Source organism: Apaloderma vittatum, unplaced genomic scaffold (genome assembly GCF_000703405.1).
Source record: "Apaloderma vittatum isolate BGI_N311 unplaced genomic scaffold, ASM70340v1 scaffold4648, whole genome shotgun sequence".
NCBI lineage: Eukaryota > Metazoa > Chordata > Aves > Trogoniformes > Trogonidae > Apaloderma > Apaloderma vittatum.
The window spans coordinates 6,315-28,680 of NW_009731089.1; the positions used below are offsets into that span (position 1 = coordinate 6,315).

General features: G+C 41.0%; 1 protein-coding gene across 1 annotated transcript; it reads right to left on the reverse strand.

The window, feature by feature from the left end:
* Positions 1-288: 288 nt before the first annotated feature.
* JAZF1 (JAZF zinc finger 1) lies at positions 289-21,854 on the reverse strand (the record flags this gene model as incomplete). Its single annotated transcript, XM_009875045.1, has 2 exons — positions 21,659-21,854; positions 289-458 (listed from the first exon to the last, which is right to left on the reverse strand). Coding segments are annotated over exons 1-2 (363 nt in total), but the record flags the coding sequence as incomplete, so codon positions are not given.
* Positions 21,855-22,366: the final 512 nt, after the last annotated feature.

The following is a 22,366-nucleotide window of genomic DNA, read 5'->3' on the forward strand; positions in this document are numbered from 1 at the left end:
TAATTTGTCTAAATAATAGAAAGCTACTTAAAATGTGTAAAGTAAAAGAGTCACTATGTGTAATCTCTCGTGACAGACAGGGATGCAAAAGACTGCATCCTTTGTAGAACTGATAACTTGGCCGTGCTTGAGAAAAACAGTGAACAAAACGTGCTCTGCCAAAATACCACAAAAATAAACGTGAAAATTCTATTAAACAAAAAAGGTACAAATTTATTTTAGAGCGTTTTTTCATCCCCTCACTATACCAGCAGAAAAAAAAATAGGTAGGTCTGCACTCCTGCTTACCTTATATCTTTTTTTACATCCAGGAACAGGACAGGCAAAAGGTTTCTCATCCCCTCCATTCATGCACATTGAACTGAGGATAGCTTCAGAGCTGATAGCACTTTCTGTCGTCCAGGACTCGTCACTGTCTGATTCTTCATAGTCTACTTCCTCCTCATCATATTCACTACCTAGAAACGCGGGGTAGTGAGATAAAACAAGAATAAATAAGAGCACAGCGAGATAACACACTCTGCATTTATTACATCAGTTACAATGACTTGTAATTTCCCACTTTTGTCTTTGCTGCAAGACAGGCTTTTTTTTGATTTTATAATCCTATCTTTCTTATAGTTATTTATTCCTTCATGAAGACACCAGTGGCTTTTTTTCTAATAACGAGGACAGGCATTATTAATATATCTTCATAAACTGTTAACTGCATGGCAGAGAAAGTTCAAAGGACGGATTTTAAAATGCAGTTTTCATTACCCCGCCATCACCAGGATCCTTCCGTCTTTCCCAGCGCCTGACCAGAAAATGTGGTTCCCCTCCCACCCCCGCAATTAAAGCTAATTTTAAGGCTTTTCTTTATGCAACACAATACTGAAGAGTGTAATTCTACAGATCATAAACAGTGTAAAATAATATGTTGACAAGTCCTAATGCATTTACTAGCCCTTTGGAATTAATAGGAATTATAGCACAACATTAATAAGAATTATATTGTAGCAATTATAGTTGTGAAATTCATTCCCTCAGGTGTGGGGATAAATTGCATTGTGTGGCTGCCCCGAACAGACCGCATTATGTTCCAGATATGCTACGACAGTCATTTGAGCAGCTGGTGCCGAGTTTATTTATTATTTTTAATTGCAATAACTATTAATTAAATCCTCTGAAGAAGTTAAATGTGAAACAAGAGAAATTAGGAAAGCAGAATTCCAACTATAAAAATACAGTTAAAAAAAAAAAACAGCGCAGGGGAGGGAAGAGCCCCAGCTGATTAAAAAGAAAATATATGCACAGAGGGAGAGAGAGGGAAAGCCGAGGGAAACTTCTGTGGTGTCAGCAGGAGGTGGTGCTGTATTTCCCCTCCCCTTTCTTCTTTTTCTTTCCCAGCTCTGCTAAATTTTATCCTTTCTGCTGAAAGACGATTTGGCTCCGAGCGCTGGAATGGCTCCCGTTATTAAAGACAGTTCTGTGACACTTGCAGGGCTCCATTCCCTCCCCTCACATGCCCCCCAAGCGCTCTAGAAGAGAACGCAGACAGATGCCTCGCGGCACTTTATGAAAGGAACAGCCTGATTTCTCCGAGAAATCCCACAGCGCACAACGGGGTCTTAGCTGTTGGGCTTTATTTTTTTTTACCTTCTGGTGAAACTAAACACACACCGATCATCTCAAATTTTTCCCTTCGGATTCCCGCTCCCCCAGCACTCTCACTCCAGTCCTCTCCATCACCGACTGAGCTGAGCTGGTAGCTCTGAGCGTCACTCAGGGGCCGTGGGGTCGCGTGCCGATGTCGGGGTGTCCACGCGTCTGCCCCGAGGAGAGACGGACGTTTCCCACCGTCGACCCGAGCGCACGCACACCCGCTCTGCAGCACGTCTGGAAAACTCTGCCCTCCCGACTGTGACTCCTCATCCCACACAGAACGAGCGCAAGCCAAGGAAAGCATTATTGACCTCTTCAAATATTTCTGAACTCTAGGAACAGCTAACCTAAAATGAAGTTAAGAGTTGTTGCAGTTTAATTAACTAATAAAAAAAAAATGGAGGTAAAACCACAACTCTGCTTCTACGGTTTCCTGCCCTTGATTGTATCTTGATGGAAAAAATTCCTCGAGCTGTTCCTTTCAAACTTTTTAGCTCAGTGCATTTTTCCTTTTTTTTAGTGAATGCAACAGAAAACCCGATTGTAAATACATGTAAACACTCTTAGGATGAGAAGAAATAAAAGAATTCTGAACACCGACACCAACAATTGCTGCTATTATAATTACCCCCCTTCTGAGCCCCTGAAGAGAGGACTCATTTCTTCCCAAACAGGATTTGTCCTCCAGAAAAACCCATCACCTGAGATTGTACGACATCTACTAAGGACATCGCTACTTTTAGTGATAGCAAGGATCCTGTTTCTATAAAATAACAATCAGCACTCTATGCACTATGTTACACCCTTTTAATTTTTCTAATAACTTTGTAGAGTAGGATCCAATTCAGTAACAACTTTTTGCCCATGCTTCACTTACAGATAAACACACTGAAGGAGAGAGACAGAAGAAACCAAAACGTGTGCATAAGTGTCTGTGAGGTCAGATCATCCTTCTGGTTTTCTTTTAATTATCTTACCTGAACAAAAATTCAAGATTTTGCCTAGTGTAGTTTGAACAGTATAAGCAAATGCTCTGTTGTCTTAAGTTTATAAATACAGTCTTGTCACTATGGATTTTACAAATATGCTGAGTTTTTTCAAGTTTGAATAACCATATAAATATGTATTTCTTCTTGCACAGAACAGTAACACTAATGGTGCCAAGTACCCCCAAGGCATACTGCTTCATACAAGGCTGGAACTGCTTTTATCTAAGTGTCCTACTGAACTCAATTGCTCGTACTCCCTTTACGAAAAAACCTAAAAATCCCAAAATGTATTTAAGAGAGTCGTGGTACAAACAAAATGCAAAAAACTTACTGTCTTGAAAAAATTCATTAGCAATAAAAATTTATCCTTTAAATAATTATGTTGTTTCAGTTGCCATAGAAAAACAACGCTGCTTTAGTCAGGCTTTTAACTGATTCTGCCTCAGAATTTAATTTCCTCAGTTGTCAGTATCTAAGAGCAGCAACCCATGTGGTGCCTCACTGATTGCGCGCGACACATCAGAGGGGGAAGGACACAAAAAAAAAAAGGAAAAGCAAAAAGCACAAGGCACAGGTTGGTGCTGCCATAATAAACAGCCCCTAGACGAGGTATTTTAATTAAGTACTGTAAGGCTGAGCTTTGCGGACCCGTTCCCACGCTGAGCTGGAGTCCCTGGCCCTGAGCTCCATGTGAGGTGGGCAAAACCAAACTGCGACCCGAGTCGCCGCTGGCTCCTTGGTGTGGCTGGTCAGGGTACAGCAGCGCGCTGAAGGGGAAGCACATCGCAGCATTATATCTCGATCAAGATATAGCTTGCTTTGTCTTTTTCTTTTTTTTTAAACTCAGTTGGTGTTTCACAATAATATTTTTCAATATTTACTTTTTATAATGAAAAAAACAAACCCAATAAAAATTAAGCACCTTCGCATCTAATCTATGACCTGTTCCAGGCGTAACAACTGCGTGACTTGGCCAAGTATTTGCAGTAACTCTGAAGAGAGCTCCGAGAGAGCTGGCTCGCTGAGCTCCGCTTGGATGGTGCTACGCACACAGAAACCGGCGGGCTCTGCTGGGGCACGCTGCCCCGCTGCGGGGCTGAGCAGAGATGTTCCTGTAGCCCACATGCTAACGGCCTCACTGCTTCTCGTCGTGCTGGGGAGGCCAGACTGATCGTTCCCTCCATCAGTAGTCAAAGGAAAAACACTCCAATCGTGCTTCAGAAGTCTGAACAGCAAGAAGCTCCCCAAAATTCAAGAAGACACATTTCTCTAAGATGAAGCATCCAAATACCTGGAGTGGAAAGGCTGGCAGAGAAGCATGTTTTCAGCAAGGCAGCGTACAAATACACAATGTTACTGCCGTAGCAGAATACAAATTCTACAACAGCAAGAAAACTGCCTTCTCCACCTTTCCCCTCTGGCAATGCTCTTTCCGAGGCTCCTCGCTAGCGCGTTGCTTTTTGCCATATCCAGTTTCATCATCTGGCTTTCATTCAGAGACCCAACATAGTTCTACCTCAGCCTAACCTAAACCCACTGCTTTATTATCTGAATGACTCAGTAACATCTTCGTAACATTGCCCCCGCCTTCGCACGCAATATTCCCTCAGTCCTGGCCCACAGAGCCATTTCCCCGCTCCTCACTCCAGTGGCCTTGCCAAAAGGCTCACTTCATCAGTGCTGCCCCCAGCAGACCGAAAAATAAAGCAAAGCAAAAGAAAGGCAAAGAAAGAATGCTGGTTTGGGATGTTTTTTTTTCTGGAATTTTCCATGCTGACACAATGGCACTGCTCCTGAAAGAGGAGGTGGGCTCCACTGGTGGAGATGGATTTGCGGTAGGCACAGACTTGAGGTGGACACCACGAGGCACAGCTTGCACACACCAGAGCCAGGTATTACAGGAAATTACTAACTATGAAAAACCAGAAAACACAGAGGGTCGCAAAGTACTCTGGCAAGTCATTTCTCTCTTAATTTTTACGCTCTGTTTAAACACAGCCCCTCACAAACGAGAAGCCTGTCTGCATCACAGCACTCTGTTTGCCAAAAGCAAACACATGCACGAAAAGGGATTACCATTACTGCCTGCGTGCTAAGGAGTCTCCGTAGTGTGATCAGAAGTTGCACCATAAAGACTTGCTCTACCTCTTCTCCCAGTCAGTTTTGCTATCAAAACCAGCAAGAACATCGCTTAATCCTACAGAAAAAAATCTCACCTCTTGAATGTCTGCCTGCTACTATTTCTTTTTCTTCCAGTAGACTAAGTCAGTAATTTAAATAATTCAGAAAGAAACATTTTGCAGAGGTTTAGTCATCTGACATTCTGGAATAGACAACATCTCAGCTACACTGCTCAAAATCTGGAGCCTTATCTTTTATGTCTCTGAGGTTTATTCAGTATTCACACCACTGTAGCCAAGACAAATTCTGCCTTTTGCACGAGTGAATTCCTTCCACCATGAGATTTACCAAGGATTTTCCCCTCAACTTTGAGCGAATCCTGGTTCTAAGCAACTGCACATCATTTGTAGTTATGTCACTTTTTAAACCTAAAGGCTTCTACACTGTGCCTTGAAATATAAAAAAGACAAAGCTGATTAAAACCAGCACAAGCTTTGTGTGCCATTACAACGAACACTATCTCGACCTCTGATCAAGAATATTATGAGTTCTTCCTCTCTCCTCCCATGAAGAAAAACAAGCCCAAAACATCCTTGCCAATTATTTTTGTGACCAGAACGCATACATTTAAGTATACACTGAACAACTATGAGCTTACTGCAGTGGGAACCAACACTGCTGGTGTCACTGAAAGTTCATGGCAATTCCAATGATCTCTCATAAAAATCCAGCTTCACACTTTGTCCCGTGCGGGACTTGCAGTTTATATTTCATAGAAACAGCTTTATGAGAGCACTTCTTATGTTAAGAAGTTTGCCTTCCCATATACTGTGACAGCTTCCTTGATAAAAAAAAAGTGAATTATTGATATTATGTGAATTTTGGTCAAACAATAAAGCACATTTATGGATTTGTCAAACTTCTTCCCTCTGTGCCCGTGGATGCACACAGTCTCCTCCGCGCTCACCAGCAGAGAGGATGTTCCCACAGCTGATACTCATTGCTGAGCTGAAGACATATCCACTCATTCAAAATGAAATATTCTTCTTTCATATAAAGCACAGGAAATAAATGCTAGGGGCAACAAAATATAAAACAGTTAAATAATACACGTCACGGCTGCTATGCAAGTCCTTTGGAAGCAGGACTCTCTGGGCTGGGAGCTGCTTTGTGTGGCACAATTCATCGGCTCCGCAAACTCAGACACTGGATCATCCACACAGGCTCTGCCTTCGTTTTTCCTTTGCTTGTTTGGGGGCATGAGGAGAAGGAGACTCAGAGGACAGAAGGTGTTTTTCAGCCTTTGTGAAAGGTTCATTCAGATGAATTTCTTGTATTTTCAAAAACGTTTTTAACATTCATGTGTGAACATACCGTTCGTGAGAACACATACGTAACACAGCAGAAGAAAACAGGGTTAACCAGAGCCTGCGTAGCGCTACAGACACTGGCAGTTTCAACTGCAAGTGCAATTCCAGCGTTTGGAATTAAGCAGCCAACTAAAGCAAGCACCAGGTTCACCACGGTGAAGGCCGGAGCCCTTCTCCAACCAGTGGGCACAAGCACACACAGTTAGAACTTTTCTCTCTTATCCCAGGGAACATCTCTGGACCTCGCTCCTGGGAGAGGAGAGGCAAATCTGTTCCTGAAGCCGCCGGCACGCTTGCCAGCTCCATTGTCACCCGCGGGAGCTGCTTGAGATGGTTATGGTTTGTCAAAGGGGCACTTGCCAAGGCTGGCAGAGACCTCCGTCCCTCTGCACGATCAGGAAAGAGCCATCAAAAGAGCAATTACAATTTATTACTGACTGGGCCTTGTGCTGGGCAGGAGGGGGTCCCGCGGGCTGTGTGCTCTGCGGCAGTCGCTGCCGGGCTGCTCATGCACACGCTTGTGCCAGGAGCGCGCCCCTTGTCTGGCACTTCAGCATCCTGCTCTTCCTTGTGACACTAGTCAGAGCAGGATTTGGCCAGAAAAATGCCTCCTGGAGAAACCGCCCTTCCTTCCAGTCCTCTCCTAGCTCAGACCAATTATCATGTGCTAAATAATGAGCCGTTCAGGAACTATTACTGCTTGGAAGAACTAATTTTCCATTGTCTCTGGCTGAAGGAAGGCTCACTTAGTGAATAAGCACCAAGACAATTTCAAAAATGTGCCTCATGTAATGGTGTGAACATGGATTCAAACACAAAGAGCTAACATTCTAATGTGCGAGGCCCCTAAAAGCATGAGAGAAAGTAAGTTAGAAAAAAAAAAAAATACTCATTCATCTGCAGCATTTGAAGAGTAACTCAGTCAGTAGGATGTGTTGCCTGATCTAGTCGAGAGGTGGCATCCCTGGCAGCAGGGAGGCTGGGTTAAAATGGTCCCTAAGGTCCCTTCCAGCCTAGGCCGTTCTATGATTCTATGATCTGCTGTACCACAGGGCACCAAAGGCAGGAACGTGGAAGCAGCAAGGGCATAGGGTAGAGGTTTCTGGACATCCCCTCCCCTCTCCTAGTGACCTAAACGAAATAGGTCAATTCCAACATTTCAAATTATCTTTAGCTTTCATCTAAATGCTCAGTGTAAGCTCAAGCTGAATTTTAAGTGACTGAAAATGTATTCAATTACAAGGTTTGAATCCACTTTGGAAAGCACGCAAACATTTCAGACCCTATAGGTAAAACACAGAACCAAATATACTGTACTGTGGAACAGAAACATTTCAGCTGAGCTAGCCCAGCTAAAACCTTAAAATCCTGGATGTAAAGCTAAAATGATAAAGGTACAAAATAAACATAAAGGGTTTTATTTAAAGTACTGTTAATATGGCATTAGTATTATATATTCTTACTATGAGTAAAACTGGGAAATATTTCCACATGGTATCTGCTCTCCATTTTGGGCTCCAAGAGAAGCAAAACTAATAACAGGGGTTGGTGGAGCAGCTGGACTCTGGCCTTGGGAGCAGTCGTGTGCCATTTTCTATCCTGATGTATCTGTATCTTGATATCGGCATATCAAAGAACAGTCTTTAAAACACAGAAAATCCCAACCCAGAGATTATAAATCCACTAAAAATGATGTTGCACACTTAGCTAAGCAGGTATGTTACAACTTACTGAATGTATAAGTGTATGCAAATAAAACAAACATTTAATAAGCAGAAAAAAAAAATCCTCCGCTTCCAATTACTTGAGAAATATCAACTAATCACAAAAATATGCATGTAAAGAACTGATTCTGGCAAAACCAGTCAACTGATACCATGGCATGTGTTCTGTAGAACAGGACTTTCTGAGAACGCTGCAGAGGTGCTAAAGCAAATTGTTATAATGTCACTGCACAATGTGCTGTTGAGGTTTTATGGTCACACTGCGCCAATAGTCTCGGGAAGTTATTTTGCATTCTTATATAAACTTCTTTTCCCAATCCTGTTTTCCACAAAAAAGGGCTTTCAACGATGTACAATATTCTGTTTATACATAGTCAGGAAAAACATGATAAACCCAAGAACACGTTCTCTACTTTAAACATATTTTAAAACTGGATTTCTACAACTTCATTTAAAAAAGAATAAGCTGTTAAATGCTCACCAAAAAAGGAGCATAACCTTCCTGCAATTAAATAGCAGTGTTTTACACAGCACTTTTTTAAAATCATGAAAATAAAAAAGTAAATAAATAAATCGATCCAGCAGACCCCTCCCAACTTGAGACTTAACCTGCAAATTAGTGTAACTAATAAAACCTGTGCCAGCTGGAATCCTTTCTTTCTCTGGCTTTGGCAGGAGCAGCAAGAGCAGGTATACGTTTGAAGAAAAACAAAGTAGGACATTTTCCACCTTTAGTCACGGGATGTTAATTGAACTCTGGCAAATGTTTAAAGATATTCTCAAAATGTTCAAGAAAGAATTAAAACCAGTTGGGGCTGAGAAAGAGAAACAAGCCATCGTTCCTCCCCCCTCCTCTTCCCCCAAACATCTGTTACGAACTTATACTCCAAAAACCACAGCGAAGAACAGTCATAATTAATGTTATTTTGGCTTTTTAGTTGCTAGGCCTGCATTCTGAGGTTAGAAATACGAAAATACAAGTTCAGGGCACCATTACTGTACTTAAGGACTCTCCTGATGCATATAACAAAAAAGCAGGTTTTCGTTTCTCTTCTTTTCCTCTTTTTTCATTAAAAAAAAGAAGGAAAAAATAGGAAAAGTATCAGGAAACAGTTTCATGTTTAAGATAAAGGATTACAATAAAAAGAACCTACATAAATGAACCACAGTTGAAAATACATTTGAGACGTATTTTATAACATCGGGTTAAACATGCTTTGCAGCTGTCCAAAAGCTATTCAGCCGTACAGGCCGTAACACCCCTCCTGCACACACAGCCCGCACCCACCCGGCTGCCGTGCGCTTCGCCTGCGCCCAGACCTGGCGAGGATGCGCCGAGCCGCTGCCGGGCTCCAACCCAAGGAATCGCTGTGGCTGCTCTGGCTGCATGGGAAGCGCTGCGGATTCCAGCAGGATTCAGCTACGTGGGCATTTCCAAGATGCTTCTGGGCTGGACCTCAGACCCTCACGCGTGAACGTGACCACCGGCACAGGCTGCCCAGGGAGGGTGTGGAGTCTCCTTCTCCGGAGACTTTCAAACCCCGCCTGGACGCGTTCCTGTGTGGCTGCCCCAGGGGATCCTGCTCTGGCGGGAGGTTGGACTAGATGATCTCTAGAGGTCCCTTCCAACCCCCAGCATTCTATGAATCAGCTGAATAACGCTGAAGGGACCTGCTGCCCATGGAGGACCTGGGTGCGGCGGAGCTCCAGAGCCCCAGAGCAGCTCGACACTGTCAACAGCTTTGGGCTGAGGGAATTTCACGCTTCTGAGCCCCGCGAGGGTGACAAACCCCTGACAGGCCTCGAGGGAGGCAATGGCAGGTTACCCACTTCAGTGCCCTGGAGGGCGAGAGGATTTATACTGATGCAAATATACTTAATGCTACTCTCTACCTGCTTTTAACAGCTCTGACCATCTAGATTTAAGACACTCCACCGGTATAATTTGAAGGATAGCCCTAATGACATTTATCAGAATTGCCAGTGAAGATTAAGATGACTCTTAATAACTGAGCCACGATTGTGGCTTTTGTCATCCTGCCTATACAAAAAATCGACAGGAAAGAGCTGCTAAATTTTTTAATTCATCCTACTTCATGTTCCTGAAAAAGAAATGCATTTTTAATATCCAAATGTAAGAAAATGTTCCACGGGGAGTTGTGTGTCTCTCTCTTTTTTAAAAACAAAGATTCTGATAACCCAAATGTAAGAAAACGTTCCACGGGGAGTTGTGTGTCTCTCTTTTTTAAAAACAAAGATTCTGATAAAATAAAATCTGCACTGTGCCTGGCACGCTGTCACAAACCTTTCTCTGAGGCTATCACTGTTTCAATCAGGTGTACAAAACGTATGTTAGCAGGTGTGTGTTGTTTCAGATGATATATCACTGAGCTGAATCTCAATTTAAAGTACTTTTCAAGCTGTTATTTTCCATTGCTCTTTGGCTTCTAGTATCCTTTGGCACTGCAGTAAAGGCAGAAGTGCTGAGAAAGGGCTGCGAGTGATGCCGTCTGACTATATATGGAAAAACCTGACAAGAGGCAGCCTGTGCTAGCATGGACAACACACCAGCCTTCACCTTCAGCAACAGTGTGCGTGGTGTCTATCACCTGCAAGGCCACAAGCACTAACAAGACAGAGAACACGTAGTTTTGGGGGTCAGCAAATGTTTCATAGCCTTTAGCTCACTCGGTAAAACCTGAAAGCTACAAAGGTAGAATTTTACATCAGTTTGATGACCATGTACTGGCTAGCACTGACTCAAAATACACCATTTCCCCTGTGAAATAAACCTCTCTGTGTTTTGAGTGTGAAATGGTACATTAGTCCTTGGCTTTTTTTGACTTCTGATTTGCTTTGGCTACAGCACAAGGAAAACTTAAACATTTGCTTAAGTTTCACCATCTTGGGCACACTGAAGTGCTGGTCTAAGTAAGTATGCTTTTTTCTTTCTGCTAGGCAGCGTAACAGCTCCTTGAAAACCGTAACTCAGTATGTAGGCACACAGCACTAGCATAGCTAGAGTGAGTTTTTCAGTTCTTGAGGCACTACAATAGTACAAATAAATCATGTTCCATCTTGCATATATACATATATATATATTTAAATATGTCTATATGCATGTGCACATAGACAGGCATGATTTAAGTAAGCACCTACAAGTTTCATGTGCCCAACTACGGTTTTCAACTTTCTGAAAAACATTTGTGCTTTCAGTCAGTAATTTTCAAGGTAATTAGCAGATTATTTATAAAGCTAAGCAGTAAAAAAATAAAATAAAATAAAAAAATCCTTCCAGCAATTGGCTCTTGCGGTATAAACACCCAAACATGAATGCTGTCATTGTTACCCAGAACCACTGAAGCTCCTTTCTTGAGCATTAACCTATTCCTACATTAAACCAGTTATGCCAGAAGCTGTGAAAGGCAGGCACAATGTGCTTTCTACAAAACGTCAATTTTGCACACATTTGGAGGAAGAAAGGTCCACGTATAGCGGGTGCACTTCTACACCAAAAAAACCTATCACAAATTAACACAGAGATAATCTTTACTTTAAGCTTATTGCGCATTTTCTGTTCTTGACCTTGTTAAAAACAGTTTGCCAGGTTAGACTACTACGATGGGGATTATAAAACAGTTCCTGCGCTTGCAAGTACTTTAAATCCACAAGCCACGTTTCTGCTGCAGCTTTGTAGCTCAAAAACCAAAACTAGTGATGATTTTATGAGTTGCTATAGTCTAGACAACTCAGTTGCTTTTCAGTGAAATTGTTCCTTGGGGAGAGTACTGTGAAAATTCCCATGCAATTAATTACAGGTATGTGCAACTAAAATACAATTCTACAGCACGGTAGCTTTGAAATTGCTGATGCAATTTCTGTCTGTATCAAACAGGAATGCTCTGAAGGGGCTGAGAAGACGAAGTACAACAAGCAGGACATTTCATGTGAAGCTCCCTGTAGCAAGCGAGATGAGATAAATAAGATGCAATGTTAAATTTTTGATCTGCTTTCTCCTCTGGCAAGATTCAGAGTTCTACTAGAAAGCACAAAACCTGACAAGAGAGTCCATCTCCCCATATTTTTATAGCAAACTGGGCTCAATATATTTTTTTTGCCAAGTTAAAGAGCAAACCAGAAATTTTACAGAATTAGGGAAATGCACCCACAAAGCATCAGCAAATGCAGAGGAAAGCTATAATAAGAACTGTGATTAAAAAAAAGCCGTCATGTATTTTCCCCTCACAGCAAAGCCCTGTTTTCCCCCATCAACTATTTTTACCTCAGTTTTTCTTTTATCTATATAAACTCACAAATGGCCTTTTAACTTTAAAAGTAATTTCAACTGTTTTAAGCACCACTTTAAAATAATTTCATCTTGTGGATGTAGCATAGGTCCTTTTGTACTTAGGTGCCAAGTTATTTCAAGATGGAGTTAAAAAAGGGCTAAGCAGAAGAGATTATCATGATACAGGCTTCTGTGAAAACGATACAAAACGTTAAAGGACAATCCACATCATTTTCCTCCTTCTTTATAAGGTTACAACCAGTGGAAAACCCAGACCTCTGAAAAAACAAGATGCTCGTGGGTTTTGTTGGCTTGTCTAGCACAGCCCTGCAGAAATACTCTAGAGTCTGCACCCCAAAGCCACAGAACTTTGTAAGAACCACAGTTGTGTGCTTGGGGCCTCGTGCTCCTTGGGAACGCTCAGCTGACACTCCTCGCTCCCCTGGCCCATCTGCACTGACGGAGGTGGCCTTCACGGAGTCCCACACTCACATAAAACAAACCAGATAACTCCCACATGGCAAATAGGGCCTGGGGTTTGCAGCGTCCTTAAGGACTAGTTTTGCCTAGGAGACAAAATAATGGAGGACACCATGGCCTCTCTTGTAAGAGAAACAGCCATCAAGCTGGGGCCAACTCTCATCCTTCTTTTAGGGTCCATACGAACTACAGAGCAGGTACCCAGGGAATCACACAGCCAGATTTCAATAAATGGCATATGAAAAAATGGTACAACATGGAAAAATCAAGATACTCTCTGACAGATCACAGAAAAGGAAGATTAAATTAGAAAAATCCTATCTGTAAACACTTCACCTGTTTAGATTTCTGATGCAAAATCTCTTTCCCCTTTCCTTTCTGCACACCTATTTCACTTCCCCTCTTGACCCTCAGCATTATCTTGGTGATATGTAATAATGACATTTCATAATCTTTTTGAACTTTGTGTGCTAAAGCCCCCTCCATGCTCCTACAGGATGTTACTGATTATCTCCAATGAGAAATATGAGAAACTAATCCATCACCGGAAGTTACTTCTACTTATTGTCACTGTTTTATTAGAATTCCACAAAAATGATCAAGAAAGCCGGAGCAAGAAGACTTACATCCGTCTGCCAGTGGAGACCTTCAGCCACTCTGGGACATCAATTTGTGCGAGTTTCACTTAAGATCATGTCCTTGGTCTTCATGACAGTTTCAAGCTGTTTGATTTGGGGCTATAAAGTCGGTAATTATTATTTGCCACGTGGTCATGCCCAGGAGATGACCACAGCACTGTTGCTATGCATTTAATGCGAGATTATCTTTGCTCCACAGATCCTCCAAGCTTAACTTTCGCTAGGTTCTGGGAATGCAACTCTTTTGGTTTGGTTTTGTCGGTGAACAACCAATACAACACACACTCTCTGCCTTTCTAAGGAACTCGGACGGCCACCTGGCAACAGATGACTGCCAGAAAAAAAGGGACCCATTTCTGCAGCACTTAGGCAAGCACAGGGATGAGCACTTGAGCATTTTTCACCCTGCATAACTGGAAGAAAGAGCTGAATGCGTATGAAGTTAAAGCCTGGGTCCCTAGAAGGGGAATATGGCATCTAGCCCTGAAAAATCAACATATTTTAGCTGTTGCTGGGAACAAATCCCACCTGTGCTAAGAAAACCCCTACAGGAAATAATTGCACTTTTACTTATTATTTTTTCATTGTTATTGGAAACCTTTACTCCTTAAGGCAGAAACTAGAAGCTACCACAGATTTTACTTATTATTCATGCTCTGTCATGACCTCAGCCAAAAGCTCGTGTTAAAATCTCATACCATGTCTAAGCATACATATATATTATAGTTCACTCATGTGTTGATCAATTGTTTTGCTCAGTGCTATTCATTATTTTTAATTACTATTTATGTATTTATTTTTTACAAGAACACCCATAAGGCTCTGTTTGAATAGTGCCTCAGACTGCTAAATGCTGGGCAAACATATGGATATATTAAGTGTGTAGGATTAATATAGGCCTCCAAACTTGCAATTAGATGGAAGCATTTTGGCTCCAATAATTATAAAGAAATTCTCTTTCATCATCTGCACAGAAATGCAAAATCCTGGCACCAGTCAAGTCCCTCAGAGGGAAGTTTGACCACAGACCAGAACACAGTTGCCTCAAGATATTTTGTCGTAGATTTTATCGTACCTCACAGGCCTGAAATGTCAAATGCATTCAGACAGACTTTCACTATGTTGGAGAACAGAATTTGTCCTTCATTTTGTGAAGTACAGCTTAGTTATACTGTTTATACAGGAGAGGGTCTATATATCTAATTTTTAATAAAAACATAGCAAACAAGTTCTTCAGTCTCTTAACAGGCAATTAAGCAAGGAGAAACTTCTATCAGTCTGAACAACTAATGAGATGGCTCCTCAGATATCCGAAAATGTGTTTTCTCAAGCTGCAGTACAACTTGCTTGATTCGTGCTTTACCATGCTAGACACCCCATAAGTCAAACACACAAAAATGTAGCTCTCTCAGACCACTTCTCGGCAACAACTTAATAAAAGAGCCCTGGGATTTGATCTCATATTTCTACTTTTCATTATTTTTTCAACTACATCTGCATGATACTATATCACATTAACAGAGGGTGTAATAATTAAACCTGATCACTTAAAACATGCTAAGGCAGGCAAAGCGGTTTTGAAGCGAATGGCTGAAGTTCGGCTCTGGTGTGTATCTAAATTCTTGAGCTTGGGACTCTGAAGTGCAGAATACTTGATTCCTGTCTGGCAAAATGCTTGCTCTGCGCTTCAAGTCAGGCAGCCACATCCTCAGGGAGTATGAGGTACATGTACATTGTAGCATGATTTTCAAAAAGTTGGCAAATGTATTTATTTCCGCTGATTTGTCCCAAGTCTAGTTTCAAGCACCTTTAAAATCTTAATTGAAAGATATTTTGCAGTGCACAATCCTTAAAAAAACAGAGCCCACCACAGCAGAGCTCTCTCTGCAGCAGTATTGAGCCAATGTGCCTTGCCCAAAGAAAGAGCTGTTGCAGATTATCAAATGAAGAGCACATTTCACGGTTCACAGTCTACTCTGAATCAACCTAACATGGAGTTCAGAAATGCCACCTGCTGACAGAAGCCAAAGAGATTCTGATATAAATAGCAGTTCTGCTACAAATTCAGTTTCATTTGGCTATGTATTCATAGCACACCCATAAAGAAAAAATGTTAGAGCACCTAAATTCTTTTCCTCTCAGTCCCCATCTCATTTGTTGAGGGCACCTCCCCTGTTATTTATATTTCTACTGTCCACTTCAAATTTACAAAGCAGCTTTACTGAGCAGATCTGTTCTCTTGCTGGCCTCTGTTTAACGCGCTGCTACAGCACCCTGCGCAACAGCTGTCTGTGCCGTACCATTCCTTCATTGTTGAAAAAGTGGAACATATGGGAACGGCACTGAAACGCTAGCTGCCTTCATACCTACGCAGAGCAATGAGCTTTTGCACTACAAAAGGCGATGCTTTTTTAAAACAACTTAAAGTAACAAAAATGAAACACATTTGGAATCTAAACCATGTCAGTTTCCAGCAAGCCTGCTACTCTATTTCAACGCCCAATTCCGGTGGCTGGTTACTGTTGCGTTTTTGATTGCTACTACCCGCACACAAGGGGTACTTTTCTTTGCCTTTTTGGAAAAGAAAATGAAACAGGCTCCAGAGAAGGTCCTTGGGATTCCTTCATGAGCTATCCATGAAGACAAATGCTATAGAGCAGAATTATAGGAACAATATCTCGTGTCACTGAGATAACTACTTGTGACAACAAAGTTTATTGGGAAAACTCATCAACTGCCACACAGTGCTTCCCAAAAACAAAGGTCCCACAACAGACAGGTCCTTCGTGGACCAGAAGCAAGGTGGATCCTTACAGATTCCTTTCTGAGTCCCAACTGCCTTTACTAAGAGCAAAAAGGAGGTCTTTAGCCGTAATATGCAGACTTTCCTCCTCTGTCAGTCAGTCACCCATAGAGGGAACAATGACGTTCTAAATTACTGCATCAGTAGCAAGAATTTTTGTTAACACAAGAAGGAAGCGGTAATTTTTTGGTCACTGTTTTGCCAGTAGTAGCATTTGAATCCTGAACAAAATCCAGCTGAATAAAATTAATAGCCTGAGTTATAAGAATCTATTAATTTTATAGACACAATATTTTAATCTTAGAAGATATTCCTGAATGATGTAAATGGAACATGATTTCTCTCTACAACAAACACAAACATATTGAAAATCATTGTCCATATTTAAGAATGCAGCCATACTAGGTATCAAAAGTACTTCTACTTATATCAGGCTCTGAAAAATACACAATAGGTGAACCCTGGGGGGGTTTTTTGGATTGAAAATATACTGAACTTCACTTTCTGTCTTTAAATCATGTATTATATAAAGTCATGGCTCACCACTAGTATGATTTATTAGAAGAAAAGATGGCCCATTTCACAGGCTCTGTTCTAACTGGCTGAAACAGTACAGCTTTAGGATTACTGACACAGCTACAAAGCAGTCTTGATTTCAGTTGAAGAATATGCTCTATATATCTAAAAAAATACTCAAGTACTATAGACACACTAAATCATCATTCAAACAGTATCCTCAGATGGTAAATGTAGTGGTCTCTACATCAATAATACTACCTTGAAAGCCTCAGAGGTTTTTTTTTAAGTCTTAAAATATTTTTATTTTTAGGAATATTTGGTTACAATATCACTGTTTAGATCTTAGATTCCCTAAAGTTTAAAGCTAATCCTACAGAGTAACTTTTACTCCAAATTAAAAGTAATTATTACTTTCATGTTTTACTAGAAAGAAAAAAAAAACATTGAAAGGTTAGGTATTTCCTCTGGGTAGAAAATGGGGTCACTTTGGTAAATATTGAGATTGAGATAGTGGAAATTTCAAGAAAACTTGCCATATAAAGGAAGGATAAAATCTTTCAAATGCAGTCAGACAAAAACGACTGCACAAATATGACTCCCCGGAAAGGCATTTATCCTAATGAATAAGATAAGCCAGTAGTCACCTCCTCAAACGAGAGCCGCAAATCAAAACGGAACTTGCCAGTTCTCTGGTGGGGTCAGCTCTGACCTCCCACCAGGGAAACTTCACTCTTCCATCCCCGGTAGAAGCGGAAGGACTGACGGACAGCCGCAGCCCTTTCAGCCAACCGGAGCATCCCCAATGCTCGGTGCCAGGACCAGCCGCTGCCCAATGCTGCCAGGCAGTGAGGAGGTCTGTAAACCTATTAAAGCAGCATTAATGTTGTAACGTGTGATCTATTAAAAATCCAAATAAAGAGGAAAGGAGGCCTGAGAGCCAGTTTCTCCAGTGCAAAATGTCATGCTAATGATGAGGTTTTCAAATATTCCAGCTTTTTTTTAAGAGGGTGGGCAAGAGTTTAGGGTTGAGCCATTAAAAAGCCAGTTGGTAGTAAGAAACTCTTCCTTTAGAATTTATAAGAAGGGCAAAACTTCACTACAGGCTGAAATTTACTATCCTAGGTCTGGAATATTTAAAAAAATCAAAGATTAGAAAACTGTCCTAAATATGGAAGGAAAAATCAACCAAACACAAACCAGCCATTTCAGATGATTTTTGGCATTCTTTCAATGCAAAAGTGGATTTATTTTTAAAATATTTTTTATAAGTCTGAGATTCATTACTATTAACTACTTTAGTAACTAAAATCAGGACCAGGTTATTTTAATACTGAATTACCAATAAGTGACTACCACTGAAGCTTTTTTAAAGCTTTTCAGTATGAAGACGTATCATACTTTTCAGAGGAATGTCAATGCTCTGATTTGCACTCAAAAGCCAGGAAGTTATGGGTGGAAATTTCATCTGTGAGCCACATAGATGTATGAAAACATTTAAAAAATTAACAGCGTATGTTAAAGATGCAATGTCAGCCCAATTTTTATTCATAACTAGACTTCATTAGTTTTGTGGGTTGAAAATTGACATTTAAAAATAAAGACAACATAAGTTCTTGTGACTTAATTGAGTGCTCCTTAAATAAAGAGATACTTCAATGTTTGCAGACTGTTAACATCTTTCCAAAATAAGCTATGCGCTGGTGCTACTTAGTTATATTTCCCTACCACCCTAAGGAGTCTGTATTGCTGATGGGAACCATTTCTTTTGCTAAATCGCGCCTGCAACTCTAACAAGAGCACTTAAGCCTGCTAAATGCAGTCTCCTGGGAAACACTATTGTTAAAAAAAACACACAACAAAAAACCATAACCGAAAAAAACAACCTGGAATGAATTTTTAAAGTGAACATTCTGCAATCGTTAAAAGGATGAAGGTCCTATGAAGAAGAGAAAACTTGTTACCGGAGAAGGAACAAAAAGCCAAATGTAAGCAGAGAGGACACGCCAGTTACCCCCGAGGGAACAGAGGGAGGTACAGAAAATTAACTAATGCATTTCTACTTCCCACCAAAACCACAGACGGGCCAGTTCAGGGGACTAACGCGTATAGAGTCTGCAGATAAATACACGTCTTCCTCATCACCTAAGAGTCTTAAAGAGCACACTTTGCTGAATTTTTTTGCTTCCACATGAATAATCTCACTTACACACCAGAGGTGGATATATACACACAGGCAGCATTTGCAGCGTGTACGTGTGTCAGCTTGGAAGCAGCTCGGCTCCGTCTGTGAATTTGGCCTGTAGTCTTTTGGCATGGATTTTTACTGCCAAACTTTAACAAACATTCTCTGCAGCCAAACCACCTCGAACTGTTTCTTATCAAATTTCACGAGCAAAGTGGGTTTGCGTCTGGTCAATACGTGGATGAGAGATCGTTAGATGAAATTTCGCTTTGCTGAAAAACGACAACAGCATCAAGCAACAGCAGGACTTAGCTGTACGGATATGCACAAAGGCCACTGGGATTCGGGCAGCTGCTAGCTTCACCAGAGCTAAGACTACTCCACCTAGGAAAGCCAAGATTAGCAAGACTCCTGCTTTCTACCTCAACCAAGAACAGCAAACGGACATAAGGGACAGATGTTCTCTGCTGAGGGACGTGCCCATCTGCATGCCCTCTCACTCACCTGTAAGGTGTGCTTGCTCTCTGGCATCTGAAGTGGCACCACTTGGGAGTTACACCTTGTACAGGACGAGTAACACCAGGTGTACTGCTCAGGTTTGGTACCCTAACAAAGTATTAAATGACTGAGATGGGAGATAATAAAAAAGAAACTACTGCTCTGAATTTTTCATTAATAGATCAGGTCAAAGCAATCTCATTCTATTTTTCACAAAGCACAGGAGGATGAGGACAATGATTATATCTGAATTATAACAAATACTTAACATCAATCCAGATGACGTCCTTTCAGACAACATAAGGTAAAACAGCCTCTTTGTTTTCTCAGGTTACCACAACACACGTTTAACCTGTATTCAGAGACGAGTTAACAAGGGTACAAAACAAACAGGACTGCACTGAAAGAATACAGCAATATTCCTTATTCTCACTGGATGCAGTGGAGGGTATGCCTGTAGGGCTCGAAAGCTGTGTAGGCACCACAAGGCTGAAATGCAGGACAATTAGTGTACTCTAAATTATTTCCCTAAAACAGATCTTGCCTAACTATACCTGGTTTTATTGCCTTGCTAGTCAACTGCCATGTATAGTCACACTTGAGGTAAAAAGATTCGCATCAGCCAACAAGAGACACCTGAGCTGCCGATTTTAAACTAGTCTGCTGGTCTTCCCGGGCTCCCTCTGCAGGCGCGGCACTGGTACCGAAAAGGAAATTGCCGCGGAGCACCTCATCTACTTAAGTCAGAACCATGACAGAGAATAAAATCCTGTGCCAAGCAAAGACTTAAAAAAAAAATCTGTAGTTATCAGAAACATCTCAATGCTTATTTTAGGTCTAGAAATACTTGTAACATGACGAAAGTGGAAGCTCTGTGTTGAGGCTCCTGAAATGTAACTCACTTGATAGTTAAAAAAAATCTTCAAGAAGGAACACAGAGTTTTTGCTACCAGGCTGTTACAAACCCTAACCTTGGAACATCACTCCAACAGGGAACCTGGAAGAACAGGTGCAGAAAGTGGAGGCTGCTATTATTTATAACTTGGCAAGGAGGACTCCCAGAAACTCAGCCAAAACAAACTGATTCTCCTAGCTACAGGTAAAACCACATTCTGAGTAACTTTAAAAGTCAGGAAAATATATTAATCATAAAAGTATTTCAGTAGACAGATATTGGCTTTTTTCTTTAGTATTTGACGGAGAATGTTTCAAAGAGTACATTGCTACCAATGTTCCCGACAGATGTGCAGTTATACCACCTGACCACATCATGAATTAGCCTTCCCAGGAGGAACTGCACAAAAAGTAAAACAAAAGAAAGCAGAAATTCCTTGACATCCTGCAGATGTCAAGGAAATGAATCAGTTTGTTTTAAATAGGAGGCGATTAAGAAAATCTTACTTCTAAAATGTTCTGTATTATGTTAGGACTTTATAATTTCACTGTTCTCAGCACGCTTCTCTTTTTCATGTCTAGGGACACACTGAACAACCCATTCATTTCAGAACTCCTACATAGAGTCACAAGGATTGCTACAGCTTTTCCATTTAATCATTAATACTAAAACATTAAGTATCTTATCTGAAACACATGGCATAGCAGTTTATCAAAGCAGAGATGCTCATGTGATCTAATAAGGAGAATATGCTGAGCCTATTTGTTACAGAGCAGAATATTAGTTTTATACACATTTTTAGAAGGAAATACTGGTATTTAACCTGAAGCCTATCAGAACTATCTGACAAGATCTCTACCTAATGTAAACCAGACTGACTTGGGCCGAGAGATGTGGTTCAGCATAGTAAGCAATTTTCACTTTCTCCGCTCAGCGCAAAAAATTCCCAGGAATTTAATACCTGGGAAAATCACTGGAGTAATTTTTGAAGAAAACACGGGTCACTTTTTTATTAATTTTTTTGAACACAGTTTCCTGATGAAAATCATGTCTACACGATGACAGCTGCTGAACATTCCTCCCTGTCAACTCATTTATCTATTAACTTTAAAAAAATAAAAAAAAAGGGGGGTACCAGAGGGAAGATTCTGATCACTTGTACTTGTATCTTAACTTGACACTGTACCATGTGAAGAGCTCTCCTGATACATTGAGGGTCTTTTGCACATTTGGTATTTCTGGTTTCTGCCAGGGTTAGTTTCTTAGTGTAATAATTTCAGCCACCAACTTTAAAGTGAGTGTCCTCTGCTTTAGCAAAAGGTTTGGAAACAAATGCCCAAACAAATTGTAGCAACTGCAAATCAAATGCGAATAAAAGAGCCCAAAGGTTTTCTGGTTTATTTTTAGGGCTTCTTCCTCCCAGTGCTGCAGTATGTCTATCATTCTCCAAATATCATGTAGCAAAATTGTTAGTTTATTTGGGATAAACTGAAGCATAGGTGCTTACCTGTAGGAGTACTACTGCGAAATGAAGAGGAGGGAGTGATTGGAGGGGTGACTGGAGGAGTAAGGCTTCCACTGCTGTGGCGAGGTGGAGTAGATACATTCCCACGGGACACTGTGCTTGATAAAGTCAAAGAGAGTTTCGGCTGAATCTTTTTCTTCAAAGACTCCTGCTCACGTCGAGCTGCATCAGTCATAAATCTAGAACAAGGACAGTCATGAGGATGAGAGGCTTGAAACACTCTCTGCAAGTAAGCTTTAGGTAAAGTATTTTCCACCCTCGGTGACCAAAGGGGGCTTAACATGTCATGTCAGCCATGATGAGTTCCTCTGCAACACACAGATTTCAAGAATACAAAGTCTTCCATGAACAGCTTTATTCCAGTGTTCAAGAGCTGGGCCATTTGCTTCTGATTTCAATAGGATTTACATCAGACATTTGCATCATGTACAAACACACACTTATTTTAAACTCCAACTAGAGACAAGCATTGCACACAATATTTTAATAACTATACTCAATTCTTTACAATAACTACACTCAATCTTTCTGTGAAAAAGTAGCTGAGTAGCTATAATGGAGAAAAATGTTAGGGGCAAATGTATTGAATCTGAGGGTCGAAGGGATGGGATGGATTAGATTGTGCAGATACTGAATTTCCAACCTAGGATAATCATATCCTTTTTCTAAAGGTTTTAGACAATGTTGCCT